We start from the raw sequence: 15795 nt of genomic DNA, 5'->3' as shown, positions 1-15795 counted from the left end.
ATTTGCTATGCTAATTGTGGATTTAGCCCCAAGTTTCTAAATCTTCAAACATATGTGGGCTGTTTGCAGTAGCTCACTTAGTGTATTAATTGTTAGGATGTCTATTGTTTCTTTTTGAATTCACCTTTATGTTCTGAAGGAGTTCTGTATCCTGGCCTATACTTCCGGGAGCCCAGAGTTTGTATGTTCTTATTTCAAGGTGTGACTGTGAAAACTAAAATGATTAACAATACCTCTGTGATTAGAGTGCTTGAATGGCTGAAAGGATTGGTAATGGGATATGATAAAGCCTTTCACCTCTCAGTGACCATTTAGAACAGGGGTTCTCAGGACAATTTTTTGGTGGACTGGTCTCAGAGTGTGGCCACCAACTCTTGCTGGTGGCCACTCTCATATTTTTTCCTAAAATACTTGTGGGCTGGAGCCAGAAATCCTGGGTCCAGATCCCGAAGCCCCACAGACGGGGTCTGGGGATGGAGTCCAAAGCCGTGTGGCTGGAGCCTGAGGCCTGCTGCTGCACAGCCAGAGCCCAGGGCTGGAGCCCAAAGCCCCATGACAAGAGCCTGCCTGAAGTCCAGACTGAGCCTCACTGTCCTGGGAAGGTGGGGAACTCACTGGCTGCCTGCTCCTCCAGTATTGTGCCCCAGGTGTTTCCAGAAGGGAGCGGGGTCCAACCCCTGCTGGCAGCCCCAGCAGCCAACACCAAGGCAGTGCATCCAGGAACAACAGGGAGGGGCTGCTACTTTGCCACCCCCCCACACACACACACAATCACAGCACAGGAGGCTGTGGCCACAAGTGGCCACGGTGGCTGCATTTGAGAAACGCTGATTTAGACTCCTATCCCAGTTGCTGTCAGGTTGATGAAATTAATGCCTGTTGTGTTTATGCATGTGTTTCTGAGCTGGTGAGGGGTAAATGCTCTTGATTGTAATCTTTTCTAATTTTGTTTGGTATTTGTGTTGACTTGCAATGTAGAAATATTAAAGAAGAATCCAGAGTGATGATTACTTTAAGAATTATTTTCAAGCTGCAGGGTTTTGACAATGATGTAAAATCCATGCCTGATTTACTGAGATTTTTTTTTCCCTTGTCCAACATGCACACATCTGCCTTTCTTTCTCCATCTGCACCCTCTTTGGAGCAGAAAATGTTAGAAGTGATGCTTCAGCTAGGAGCATTGTGAAGTTCTAATTTTAATAAGGCTCAAGTTACTGGGAGAATTGGATGTCTCTCACTGGTAATGCTTCCACAGTTATAGTCAGCACAACCATGTTGTTTCTAACATCGATTACAGAGTATGTGCTACACCACAAGTAGTCTACATTGTATAATATGCTTTCTGCAATGGGAGTTAAAGTTTGGACCTGTATACATTAGTAGACAAATAGTTTTTAACGCTTTAGCCTTGTCTGTACTGGGAAAATGGCATGGTGTTAGAAAATGTGCTGACTAACACATTGTTAAAAAACAGCTTGGCATCTAGTAGACAAGGACAGCTGTGTTTAAAAATGTTAGCTGCTGATGGCCAGGAATGCCTTGTTTGTCCTAGAGCTCTCACTGATATTGCCACTGGTGATGCTATAGTAACAGTCATGAGGCATGTTAGGGGGGAAAAGTCCAGTATAGTCACAGCCTCGTATTTCTGTCTCATGCTAGAAGCTCTTAGTGAAGCAAATAGGTGGCAAAAGTTTGGGAATGGCTAAGGGGACAGGTTTTAGACTATAAAGAATGTGTTGAGGAGAATGAAAGTTACTATCCCCAGAAAGGTTTCAGAGGGGTAGCTGTGTTAGTCTGTATCAGCAAAAACGAGGAGTCCTCTAAGGTGTCACAAGGACTCCTCGTTTTTATCCCCGGAAAGGAAATCCCTTTAGTGACAGGCACTACAGAGGGGTGCTAAATCTCATGATATAAGGTAATGAAACAAGGAAGTGTTGGGACCCGATCCTTAGTTTTAAAATTATGACCCATTTGTTTGGGTCTGACTTCAACAAACTTTAGAAAGGATCCCTACTTTTTCACAATTATTTCCCAACAGGACATTCACAGACAGAGACTGGTTTTAGAATAAACTGTCTCACTAGGGATGTTGGATAGATCAGGTGGGTTCGGTAATATATTTTATTGGACTAACTTAGGGATAGTCAGGAAAAGGATTCTTATTAAGGAATATATGCCTTATATAGTACAATATTTCTTTGAGTATATTATTGTACAGGTGTTATATGATGCTGCTTAAGCACAGTGGATAAAGTTTCCAAACGTAGATACCTAACCACAAATATCTACAACACCTGGGCGTTGTAGCCAAGGCGCAACAAATGTTATTCCTCTCGCCGAGGTGGAGTACCAGCAGCGCGGTAGCCGTGGAGTCAGAGCGCTCTACGTGCCTTGCCAGTGTGGACCGGTAGTGAGCTAGTGCGCCTGGGGCTCCTTTACTGCGCTGTAACTCACAAGGGTAGCCAAGCCGTAAGGTAGGGGCCAGCGCTGTGAGATTCAGTTAAACCATGCAGGACCTGAAATTCAGAGGTGTTATGTTCTTATTGCTCCCATTGTCTTTGATTGAAGTTGTGGGTACTTAGCATTTCTAAAATCAAGCTTCTATTGTCCAAGCCAAAAATAACCTAAAAGCTCAGGCAATTGGCAAACTATTAAAAACTTGTTTGGACAATCTCATAAACTGCACTGTCTTTTTAATCTCCAGGTTATGACTGTACTTGATTCTTATAATGATATAAGCAATCTATGGTTATATCTGTATCTAGTACCAACATGTGGAGTTGTCAGTAAATATAAAGTTATGCATCTAGGGAAATCCTAAGAAGTCAAAAATATGTGTTGGCTACCACTAAAGAGAAAAGGATTTATGAATAATACAGTGGGGGATCAAAACAAAAAAGGGTTTGTATTTGAAAGCAGGTTCAGCTGCAAGAACAAGATGATGAACTAGGATTTGCATTTCTAAACAATCATTTAAACAATCCTGTTTGTGATTGAGAGTCAGGAGATTTAATTTAATCACAAAGAGGATTGTTTAGATTGAGAGTCAAGAGATTTGACTTAATTTAACAATCCTGTTTGTGATTAAGTCAAATCTCCTGGCTCTCAATCTAGTGCTCTGTCCGTCTCAACCTCCATATAGGGATAGTTTCTCACCTCAAATACATTTTACCCCAGTGGTGGCTGAGCAACTGTCCCTTTCTGAAAGGGTGACCAATGTGTAGCTGTTGCCTTATTTAGTATGGTGAAACCACCTTCTCTTTGTCAAGCATCTGTTTTGCAGATTTTCCTACTCTGATTGACTTTATAACTTTTCAGGAATTGTTTGAACTACATTGCCCCTTTTTTGGCATCGTAGTTATTAACTGATGGATAATGGATCATGGAAATATCCACATAAGCTTTATATTTAATACAACCAAATAGTTTGCGTAAAGTTGACTGTTAATAGAATGAAAAAAGACCCCTTTATATTCTGTATAGTGCCCCTCTTGCTCTGCTATTGCCACTCTAACACTGGAGTGACAGTGAATTACTTCAGACTTAAAGTGGTATAGCAAAGTAGAATTTATCATCGGGTACCTTAGTAGTGTTAGATTTGAAAATAGGCTTGAATGAAAGAGATCCTGACACTGCAGCTATAAAGAAGTGTTCTGTTGAGGGGAAAAGGTGGATTAACCTTTGACTTCCCTTATCTATTTTGGATTATTTTCTAAAGAACTTTATGCAGAGTGAAATGGGCGAAATCTTCTCTTTCCCCTCCCTCTGCTTTTGTCACTCAGTATGTGGAAAGCAACCCCACTATAATAGACAGGGAGCTGGATGCTCGTAAGTATTGGAGGGAAAGACTAGTTTGTTTGAAGTTATTTTGATTTGCGTTTAAAATTAGTCATTCATACATGGGTGAATTCTGCTTATTTGAACGTATGCCTGTATACTAAAAAATTAAAGTTCAGACTGCATCATGTTTATAACATGAATATCATTTACAGAATCACACATTGCTGTTAGACCAGAAAAGTGTTGGCGAACTAAGCAAAGCACTTTTGAAAAATTTTAAATAACATTTTCAGAAGTAACTTTGGAGCCTGAGTTCCACTGAAAGTCAATAGTATTTAGGCTTCAAAATCACTTTTGAAAATAAAGAAGAGCATTTTCACTATCTTCCTTTTCCATCCCTCATGATTTATTGATAAGAAGAGTTTAGGGCAGAGTTGGGCAAACTACGGCTCGCGGGACCCTCTTGCCCAGCCCTGAGCTCCTGACCCGGGAGGGTAGCCCCCGACCCCTCCCCTCCTGCTCCCCCTCCCCCGCAGCCTCAACTCACTGCGTCACCAGCGCAATGCTCTCTGGGGGTGAGGCTGCAAGCTCTTGCCAGATCACGGCTCTGCAGCTGCGCTGCTCGACCTGGTGCTCTGTGCTGCGCGGTGGCGTGGCTGGCTCTGTCCTGGTGCTCTGAGTGGCGCAGCTGTAGCGCTGCCAGCTGCCGGTGCTCTAGGCAGCACGGTAAGGGGACAGGCAGCAGGGGGAGTTGGATAGAGGGCAGGGGAGTTTGAGGTGGTGGTCAGGGAGCGAGGGCGTGGATCGGGGTGGGGCGGTCGGAGGGTGGAGAACAGGGGGGTTGAATGGGGGCAGGGGTCCCAAGGGGACAGTCAGGAATAAGATGGGGGGTTGGATGGAGCGGTGGGGGGCAGTCAGAGTCAGGGATTCTGGGGGCAGTCGGAGAAGATGTGGTTGGATGGGGTAGGGGTCCTGAGGGGCAGTCAGGAAGGAGGGGGTTGTATGGGGCAGCGGGGGCAGTGAGGGGACAGAGAGAGATGGATGGGGCCGGGGTCCTGGGGCAGCTGTCAGGGGCGAGAGGTGGGGGGGGTGGATAGAGGGCGGGGACTGGGCCTCTAACCTCCCCTAACTGTCCCTCCATACAATTTTGGAAACTTGATGTGGCCCTCAGGCCAAAAAGTTTGGTTGGATGGGGTAGGAGTCCTGAGGGGCAGTCAGGAAGGGGAGGGGTTGTATGGGGCAGCGGGGGGAGAGGGGAGGATGGATGGGGCTGGGGTCCTGGGGCAGCCATTAGAGGGCAAGAGGTGTGGGGACGGGGGGTTGGATAGAAGGCAGGGGCTGGGCCTCTAACCTCCCCTAACCAGCCCTCCATACAATTTTGGAAACTCGATGTGGCCCTCAGGCCAAAACGTTTGCCCGCCCCTTGTTTAGGGCATACTTTTATACAAACATTTGTACAATGTTACAGATGGCATTTAACCAGCGTGCTCTTCAAGTCCTTTGCGAGAGGTTAACTATAAGATCCTGTACAAAAGTGTTTCTCTACCTAGAACTCCTAAAGATGTCTGTCAGAATGTCCCTGATTCTTGCTGTTAGGGGAGGGACTAAGGATAACATTTTCAAAAAGCACGTAAGTGATTTAGGCTCCTAAGTGTTGTGTCGCTTTTGAAAATTTTAGCATTCTAATTATTCATTAAAGGAAGGTGTGTTCTTGGGAAATAGTTCTTACATTGCATTTGAGTCACACCTCTCTTTTGAGGAAATCCCAACTTTTCATAGGTCTTGAATGACTGTTCTACAGGATTACAGGGGAGAATATTTCAGGCATTTTTTCTATCTTAATGAAGTCAGTTGGAACAGCTTGTTCTAGGAGGGAAGTGGTTTCAAGTTTTTAAACAATCAAGATGTTCACTTTCCAGGCAATACGTTTCAGCTGAAATTTCTGCTTGTAAATAGATTTCCTCTCACTTTACATTTGCAGTGTGTGCTTGAGGGACCTGCAATCCTCTCTAGAAAGTGCAATGTTTTTGTAATTTATATTAGGACCTGCTTAAAGAGTGTATTGCTTTCATGTTCCCATCAATCTCACACTGTAAGGACTGCAAACTTTTGCTTGACTCCTTGCGTCAGCAATGTGTGTATTCTCCAGGAGTGCTTATTTTGATGCACAGTGCGGTGCACCATGGGTAAGTATCCCAGCATGCAACTCGCCACTGTCCAACACACTGTCTTTTGGTAAGTTTTTGTAATGCATAGTAGGGCAGAAACAGTGGTGACTGGGACTATGGGGTCAAGTCCCCATCATACTATTTTCGCCACCCCATAATGCCATCTCTATTCCATAAATTTTGCGCCTATTTTAAAAATCCCATGAACCCACACAGGATTTATCACCGTGTGCCATCTTGGACAGAAGAATGGAGCCTGTACAGCTTTGCACTATGGTCATGAGCTTTGCAAGAACAGGATGCACAATCTTTGTTTTTTGTAGAACCGCAAGAAGAGCTATGGGGAACACAATGATTTCCTGGAGGGCATACTGCTGTGGCATTCATAGAGCTGCTACAAATGGTGGAGTTCTCCTTCTGGGGTGGAGAAGTGAGCACTGACTGGTGGGATTGCATCATAATGCAGATGTGGGATGATGATCAGTGGCTGCAGAACTTTCATATGCAAAGGGCCACATTCCAGGATCTGTGTGCTGAGTTTGCCCCAGCCCTCCAGCTCAGGAACACCAGAATGAAAGCTGCATTGATAGTGGAGAAGCAAGTGGTGATTGCACTATGGAAACTTGCAATGCTGAGTTGCTACCACCAGTCATTAGGAAATCATTTTGGAGTTGGAAAATCCACTGTGGGGGCCATTGTCATGCAGTGGTACAGGACCATTAATCGTCTCCTGCTATGCAAAACTGTGACACTCGGCAATTTGCAGGACATAATGGATGGCTTTGCAGCAATGGAGTTCCTGAACTGCGGTGGAGCAATAGACAGCACTCCTCTCACTATTTTGGCACCAGATCACCTTGCCACAGAGTATGTCAACAGAGAGGCTATTTTTCTGTGGTTACGCAAGTGCTAGTGGGTCACTCGGGATGCTCCAGCAACATCAGTGTTCACTGGTCAAGGAAGTTGTATGATGCTTGCATCTTTAAGAACATAGGTCAGTTAAGAAAGCTACAAGCTTGGACTTTTTCCTCGACCAGCAGATTACCATTCGTGATGTTGAAACATCAATAGTGATCCTAGTGGACCCAGCCTACCTTTACTCCCCTGGTTCATGAAGCTATACACTGGCCACCTTAATAGCACCAAGGGAAGATTCAAATATTGGCTCAGCGGGTGCAGAATGACCGTTGGATGTACTTTTGGTAGATTAAAGGAACACTCAATTGTTTACTAACAAGATTGGATCTCAGTGAGAAAAATATTCCAATAGTTATAGTGGTCTGCTGTGTCCTGCATAATATATGTGAAGCAAAAGGTGAAAAATTGTTGCCAGGGTGGTGGGCGGAGGTGGCATGGCCGTCTGCTGAGTTTGAACAGCCAGACATAAGGGCCATCAGAAGAACTCAATGCAGAGCTATAAGGCACTTGAAAGAGCATGTCATAAACAGTTAGTTAAGGGTTAAGGTTTTTGTCTACCTGTAAAGGGTTAACAAGCAGTACCTGTGGACACCTGACCAGAGGACCAATGAGGGACAAGATTATTTTCAAATCCGTGTGGAGGGAAGTTTTTTTTCCCTGTTCTTTGTTTTCTTAGCGAGTTTCTCTTGGGAATTAAGAGAGTCCAGACATCTTAATCAAGTCCTCCCAGGTTTCTACAATAAATTCTCCTATTCAAGCTAGTGAGTATTAGCAAGGAACTAGTATCCTTATACTTTTATTTCTGTATTTGCAATTCTGTGTTTTGCTATAGAATTTCTTTAAGTCTGTACTGTGATTGCTTTTACTGAGAAAGAAGGGAGGGGGAATTCTCTCCAGAAATTGATAAGTTTAGACCCTGTATATTGTTCCAATTTGGTTACAGAGACAGTGACTTTTCTTTTTATTCTTTAATAAATTCTTTTCTATTAAGGACTTGGTTGATCTTTCTTTGGGTGGATTCTCAGGGAAAGGGGAGGGGGAGGTATCCCTCTGTAGTTAAATCCCGATGTCTCTCCTAGGAAAAGGGAGGGGGGAGGAAGCAGGGGGGAATGGTTTATTTCTCCTGGGTGTAAGAACTCCATGGATTTGGGGCTCTTGGAATCCCCTAGGATTTTGGGGAAGGACTGTGTCTCAATCCACGTACCTGATTGAGTGGTGGCAGCTTTTACTAGATCTAAACTAGGATTTTAGTTTAGAGGGAAACCAGTGCAGGTCCCCACATTGGAACCCAACAGCTCTAAGTGGGGGTGAGACCTATGACATGGTTGGCAGCGGTGAAAAATGTGAAAAATTGTTGCCAGGGTGGTGGGCGGAGGTGGAATGGCCGTCTGCTGAGTTTGAACAGCCAGACATAAGGGCCATCAGAAGAACTCAATGCAGAGCTATAAGGCACTTGAAAGAGCATTTTAACAGCGAGCCACAATAATGCATCGCAGTGTACAGTGCTCTACCTGACCCTGCAATTTGGGCACCTGTTAGGAATTGTTTGGTGCTTAGTGCACATCTGTGAATATAACACTGACAATGCACATATTAATTTTGTGGCGCTTGCTGTCCAATTATGATTATTACACTGTGTTTGCCACTGATCCTATGAGTTGTGTCCCAGTGTGTTAAACAACTAGTGGGTGCTCTCACTACCATTAGGCACTCTGCAGCATATGTTGGGAACTAATAAAGATGAATTATTTTCCAAACAATAGAATTTTATTGAGTAGCAAAAACACCTAAAAAATTCTGTGCAAGTTAAAAGCATATACATTAAAACCTTAATACATTTATGGAACAGAGCGTAAAGAAGAGGAAGGAACATTCATGTTCATTTTAGCTACAAATACATCAGTCATAGCTCTCACAGTTCAGTGTATGTGAGGTTGTGATTCTCCTGTATGTTCTCTGGTGTAAAGCAGTAGGGAAGGGATGCAGCCCTTGATGCCACGTGGAATGTTGGAGGGGTTGGGGTGTAGGGAGGTGCTATACTGCAGTTCTCCAGGAACTGCAAAGGGAGGTGAGCCTGGAACTGATGATCCTATTTATCCAAAAGAGTCTGCAGCATCTGTGCTTGCTGCCAGGGGAGCCCCATTATGTCCTGGTGAAGCTCTCTCTTCTTTTCCTGTGGGGCCTCTTGAACCTTTCTCCTGTTTGATGTTTCCTTCTCCATATAGTTTGTGTTATTCATCCTCCAGGCCCTCTGCTCATGATCTGATGCAGCCCTGGTTTACAGAATCTCACTGAACATGTCATCCGAAGTCATCTTCTTTCTCCTCCTTTTCTGACACAGGCATTCCCTGGGAACCCCTCAAGGCCTCAACAGCGGCAGCTACAGATAAAACACACAGAGCTATGATTGTCAGTATAGTCACAATGGAAAGTGAAAGTTAAGATTCAGAACTCCCTTCCCTTGCTTCCCTAAAGTTTTAAACAAGACCTGGTTATTATATACTTCTGCTTGGAGTGCTTGAGCATGGCACCATTGCACCAGCCATGGTGACTGTGGGTGACCAGTGGTGAGGGAAATGAGGGGATTGCTTGATTACATGAAACTATGATTATAGGGCAATGGCACTGAATATTGGCACCATTTTCCATAGGCTGTGGTGACTTTAGCTGATATCTCACTCCAGAGGGTAACAAAGGCAGAGAGCACACAGCTGCTACGGGCATCCCGAAGCCACCCAGGCCCTTTTTACTGGAATGTTTCCTGCCAAAGTTATCGCTGACTGGCATGGGAAAGTGTCCTACTGTGGAGGAAGAAATAGGGCTGTCATCCTAGAATCCTTCTGGGGAGGATTGCAGAGTACCTTCATGAAAATTTCATCAAGATCTTTCAGGTAGATTCAAGGGACATACCTGTATATAAACAAAGTGCTCCGCATGGCCCCTCCCTTACCTATCTCTACAGAGGAATGAAAAGCAGATGACAATGCTCTCTTTGTTCTACTGCTCTCTCTTCTAGTACAAGTAAATTAATGAAAAGTTGATGGCTGTGTCCTGCTAAGTTGGGGGTGCCATCACTGTAATGGGAAATAAATTTACACACTTAGCCAAAGTTCCTTTCCTGCATTGGGCTCACCCATGCTCAACTGCCAGGACTGACTGGACTGCGGTGGAGTCTCAAACAGGTCCTGGCTCATGACATGGCCTCTTCCTCCTCGTTCATGCCATGAGCCTGTGACTTAAGCTTCGTGGAAATATCGGTTGTGTGCTGGTGGTAGGTATGCAGCTCTTTGTAAAAGTGGCAGGTCTGTGGCTTGGCACTGGATTGACTGTTGGCTTCCCTGGCCTTTTGAGATTTCTGAAAGTCTCTTCACTGTCACATGGCACTGCTGCTGATCCCTGCTGTTGTACTCCTTCTCTTGCATCCCCCGTGCAATCTGCTTGTAGTTTTCCATGTTTCTATGACTGGTCAGGAGCTGTGCTTGCATTCTCTCTTCTCCCCACAGGCCCAGGAGATCCTTTCTATTCCAGTCCAGAGCACATCTGGAGCATGTAGCTAGCATGGTCAGCTGGGAAGTCGTGCATGGCAAGGAAGAGCTGCTAGGTGTGCTGTCCAAGCTGGGCAAGGCATTTCAAAAATTCACAGGGTTTTAAAAGGCTTCTGGTTTCCGTGACCTCTGGGCAGTGGAGTTCACAATTGTAACCAGAGCAGTCAGTGTTGGGCATTGTGGGACAGCTGCTGGAGGACTATTAGGATTGACATAAGTAACACAGCGTCTGCATTTGCATGGTGTCAACCTCAGTATATTGACCATAGTTCAGCACTCTTGGGGAGTGGTGTTACGATGTAGGAAAAGCTTACATCAGTGGGAGACAAATGTAAGTGTAGATACATGCACAGCTTCGACGATGCAAGCCATCTTCGGTAGACCTAACTTTGTACTGTAGACTAGGCCTCACTCTCTATGGGACTCCAGTCCCAACTGTGCGGCCTGGGGCAGGCCAGTTGAGCCTTTATTTTAAAAAGTGTCCACTAATTGAAATTACTTGAAGATATTTGGCATGTGGTTGTTCAGTATCTCCAAAAAAGGCCTCAATTTAGTACACAAAATTAGTGGATATTTCTGAACATTTTGTTTTTTTCTCGCTTCGTTTTCCCATCTCTAAACTGGGGTCAGTAAAGCACTTTAAGACTATTTAGGCAAAAAAGTGTTGTTAAAAGAAACTCAGGACTGCGTTTTATATTTTTCTTGGGCTGCTGTATGTAGGCACAGCAAGTAAATACTTCTGTAGCTAGCTTTCCTCTTGTGAACTTAGATAACTGAAATTAGTGGTTTAATATTTATAAAATAAGTCTTTCCTACTGTTATCACCTGCCTCTTGTTTTTTTCAGTAAGATGAAGATAATGAGCCTTTTTTCACTTTACATTTTCCCCTTCCAATGGGTTATCTGCTGTGGAAATATCTTTATACCCATTTTAATACAAGTTTTATGATTCTAGATGGGTAGGCTACTATAATTTAAGGCCTGAATATTTGAAAGTTTATATTTTTAGGGTCAAATACTAAAAATATACGTAGTCAGAGAAATATGAGCAGAATGAAAGACTCTAAAACTACATTTTTGTGCCATTTATAATACTATTTTATTACAATTATTTTTGTATGTTTTCTTTGGCTGACTAAAATAATCCTATTTCCTTTTAAAATGTCAATGATTCCTTTTAGCTAGGAATAGCACCTGCTGGCAAGACTAGATCAGATCCTTTGCAATTCAAACTCAAGACACATTCATGACTATGTCAGATGTTCCTGTTTAATTCAGGTGGGGAAACTAGTGGAGCAAGTCTTTATATTTTAGTCCAACAAAAACTTCAACAGGTGCCTAATTTTATGCTCGGGAGTAATCTCATTGACTTCAGAGTGAATATTCAGGTATGTAAATGTTTGCAGGATTAGGGTGTAAGAATAAAAGTCAGGGCAAACAGTTGAGTTACGGAAGTTTAGTACTATACATCAAATTACATAATCAGAGTAAACAAAATAGTAAATTGATAGCTCTAAATATCATTTCTAGACAGAGGAAATAAAATAAATCAAAATATCTTTTTATTAAATCCTCTGCCTCTCAATACAGCCAAGTAAAGGATTTCTCAGACATCTTAAATTATGCATAAGGCTCTCTACAAGGTTCCTGTGAAGTTCAGTCTCTGGGGTTTGGCAACAGTTTCCTCCCCTGAAGGCAAACAGAACACACAAGTGCACTCTATTTCTGAGTGAATTACCTGCGCTAGTAATCTGGATTGGATGTAAACTGTGACCTCATTGTCTGATGAGGCTTTCAAACCAGGAAATTGCACATTGTGACCATGAAGTCTCTTTGCCCACCATATTGCTATACTTCATATCGTATTAAGCAGTTGTATAAAAATATATGTGAATGTAAAGGATTTTTTTCAGGAAAAAATATTATTTAAAGCCAAGAAGTTTGGAGTTGCCTTTTCTTAAGAAAATAAGAACAGTCATACTGGGTCAGACTAAAGGTCCATCTAGCCCAGTATCCTGTCTTCCGATAGTGGCCAATGCCAGGTGCTTCAGAGGGAATGAATAGACAGGTAATCATTAAATGATATATCCCCTGTCACCCATTCCCAGATTCTGGCAAACAGAGGCTAGGGACACCATTCCTGTCCATCCTGGCTAATAGCCATTGATGGATCTATCCTCCATAAACTTACCTAGTTCTCCTCAAATTAATGGACTAAAAAATTAAAGGATTCTTTCCTTCCCTCTCCTTTCATCTCTCCTGTTAGATGGGGGTTTGAACAATACTTGGAGGGTGGGGGGGGAGAGAAGAGAGAATATTTTGTTGCTCTTGAAGCACTGGTCCAGTGGTAAGTGCATTAGCCTGTGGACTGGAAGACCTGAGTTAAAATCCCTCTTCTGCCACAGATGTCCTGTGTAACAAGTCATTCAGTTTCTCTGTTCCTCAGTTACCCATGTGAGGGGGAGAATGGGGATAATAATACTTCCCTACCTCACAGGGGTATTGTGAGGATAAATACATGGAAAGGTTGTGAGATGTTCAGATCCTGTGGTATTGGGGGCCATAGAAGTACTTGAGAGAGAGAGAGCGAGTTCTGTGTTCCAACACCTGCAGTAGCATTCTCTCTTAAGCCCCATTACAGTCAAATGAAGGAGAAGCTCTGTGGTCTGAACTACTTCTGCTGAGAAGCCCAGTATGGACTATTCTTCTCATCAACTGACTTAAGTAGGAAAGACAGAAAGGAGCCAAAAAAAACAGGATTTTTTTTTGTTTAAGTAAAAATTTGAACAACCTCAAACATAACTATACAGAAGCTGTTGTGATTTAATAGTAAATAAAACTGACATCAGAATGGTTATAAATAGTTATTTGTTTCCTCCAGTAAATCCTTTTATAAGAGCAGTAACATCACAGGACCTCAGTACACACACAGTGTATGTTGGTTTCTGAATGCATACCTTACAGTTCGTTTGGTGGTTTGTGGGTGAGACGCCAGGGCACACGGCTACAAAAATATCTCCATGCTAATCAATTTCCATTTTAAAAGAAAGAAAGAAAGAAATGAACTACTGTCCCCAAACTTACTGTATTGGAGTCTCTTCGTGGTAGGTGTTGTATTAAAATGAGCTGGGCTCTGCCCCAAAGAGCTCACAGCCAAAAACTACAGTATCATAAGCTGTAGTTATTTGGGCTGTTATTGTACAATACTAATGTACTTTTTTGGGTTGAAGCTAGGCTAATGACTTTTTTAAAAAGTCACACTCACGAGATTTAAAAAAAATAGTTGCAATCTCAGTGAATTGAAAAATATTTATTTTGTTTATCTTTTTTTACAGTGCAAATATTTGCAGTAAAAATAATATAAAGTGAGCACTACACTGAATTCTGTGTCGTAATTTAAATCAATATATTTGAAAATGTATTTTATGTATTGAAAATATTTATAATCATTTTAAATTGGTATTTTATTATTGCTTAACAGTGCAATTAAAACTGTGATTAATCATGACTATTTTTGTAATTTAGTTAATTTGTTTTGCATTAATTGTATGCATTAACTGCAATTAGTTGACAGCACTAGTTAAATCTTTACCCTTTATTAGATCTGATAGTTTAAAAGGACCTGATCCACTTTCCATTGAAGTAAATAGGAACATTTCCAGGAACTTCAATGGAAATTGGATTGGTACAAGTATCTCTTTATAGAAACATAATAACCTTTATATATACACAAAAGGGAGATCAGGCAGCACTTGAAACCTACCACTGTGCAGGAAGAGTGAATAACCAGATATTAACTTGCATGGACAGCTGGCTTTTTCTATCTGGTTTATTCTCTTTTTCTTCAGCTCACTACTCAGACACTGTTTTCTCACTCTCTTTAGCCTAGTCCCTGTTATTGTTATGTTTCAGTGCCACTTCGCTAAACAGATAACAAAGGAGTCCTGGTGCCAGAGACCTCACAATCTTAAATTAGTAACACAGGAAAAGGAGGAGATGACAACACAGAGCTGGGAGATGTGGGTAGTGGAAGATTGAAAACAATAGGATCCTGTGGTTGTTTGGAGGAGAAATGCTGGTGTGTATTTCTATGACTTCTTTAACCCTTGACTGTTTCCTATTTCTTTTTCACCTATGGACAGGAGGGAGAGTAACCCTGCTAGTATTTTTATACTTGCAATTTCTCTTCCTCTCTAATTGCCATTCCCAGTGTACTTGAAACCTTATGTAACTTTCTGATTACACAGTCCGCCCTTTCCTTCTGTAAAAGGAGCATGGTGCAAAACACTTAGCTTGGTGCTGGAATAGCGTCAAAGAGGAGAAGACTGTTACTTATTGTGTATTTTAATGTGCAGCTGCCATCCAGAAGGCTAACAGAATGTTAGAACCATTAGGAAAAAGATAGATAATAAGACAAAAATATTATAATGCCACTGTATAAATCCATGGTATGCCCACATCTTGAATACTGCATGCAGTTCTGATCACCTCATCTCAAAAAATATATATTTGATTTTTTAAAAAGTACTGAAAAGGACAACATAAATGATTAGGGGTATGGAACAGCTTCCATATGAGGAGAAATTAAAAAGACTGGGACTGTACAGCTTAGAACAGAGATGATCAAGAGGGAATATTAGAGGTCTATAAAATCATGAATGGTGTGGAGAAAGGGAATAGGGAAGTGTTATTTACCACTTCACATTACACAAGAGCCAGGAGTCACCCCACAAAATTAACAGGCAACAGGTTTAAAACTAACAAAAGGAAGTACTTCACAAACACACAGTCAACCTGTGGAACTCATTGCCAAGAGTAGTTGTGAAGGCCAAAAGTATAATCTGGGTCAAAAAATAATTAGATAAATTCATGGAGGATAGGTATATCAGTGGCCATTAGCTAAGATGGTCAGGGACGCTGCCTCAAGCTTTGGGTGTCTCAACTTCTGACTGCTAGAAGCAGGGATTGGATGACAGGTATGGATCACTTGATAAATTGCCCTGTTCTGTTCACTCCCTCTGCATCTGGCATTGGCCACTGTCGTAAAATAGGATACTGGGCTAGATGGACTGTTGGTCTGACCCAGTATGACCAGCCTTATGTTATCCAGTTTCCTTTTACATTGGGGAACAATTTCTGCAACTGACACTGCAGCCGGTTAACCTGTTGGGACTGACCTCCAGGGCTCTTCTACTAATGAAGATTTGCCTATTGTGATAGACCTCTCCTCTGAGCATTTGTACCTAGAATATAATTGAGACCTGTTTTATTTTCTTTAGTATATATGGAGTTTCCTATGTGCAAAGCTTTTTTATTATTATTCTTTAAATATTTGCCTAAATGAAATGATCTCACATATTCTGTTAATCATAGAAGTGTAGGACT

At 42.3% G+C, this 15795-nt stretch overlaps 1 protein-coding gene across 4 annotated transcripts in view; it reads left to right on the top strand.

Moving 5' to 3' along the window:
* Positions 1-15795, top strand: part of AGPAT5 (1-acylglycerol-3-phosphate O-acyltransferase 5) — a 108060-nt gene that overhangs the window by 5169 nt on the left and 87096 nt on the right. Inside the window, exon 1 of one of the 4 annotated variants that reach the window (XM_039532488.1) lies at positions 14466-14488. The exons of the other annotated variants lie outside the window; for them this stretch is intronic. Within the exon in view, the coding sequence (XP_039388422.1) occupies positions 14483-14488 (6 nt within the window). The 5' untranslated portion in view covers positions 14466-14482. Of the gene's footprint in view, positions 1-14465; positions 14489-15795 lie in introns of those variants that run through there. 4 annotated transcript variants of the gene reach the window in all.

This window comes from Mauremys reevesii, linkage group 3, assembly GCF_016161935.1.
Source record: "Mauremys reevesii isolate NIE-2019 linkage group 3, ASM1616193v1, whole genome shotgun sequence".
NCBI classification, from domain to species: Eukaryota; Metazoa; Chordata; order Testudines; family Geoemydidae; genus Mauremys; species Mauremys reevesii.
The sequence above is the reverse complement of the archived record's forward strand: the minus strand, read 5'-3'. Positions and strand labels throughout refer to the sequence as shown.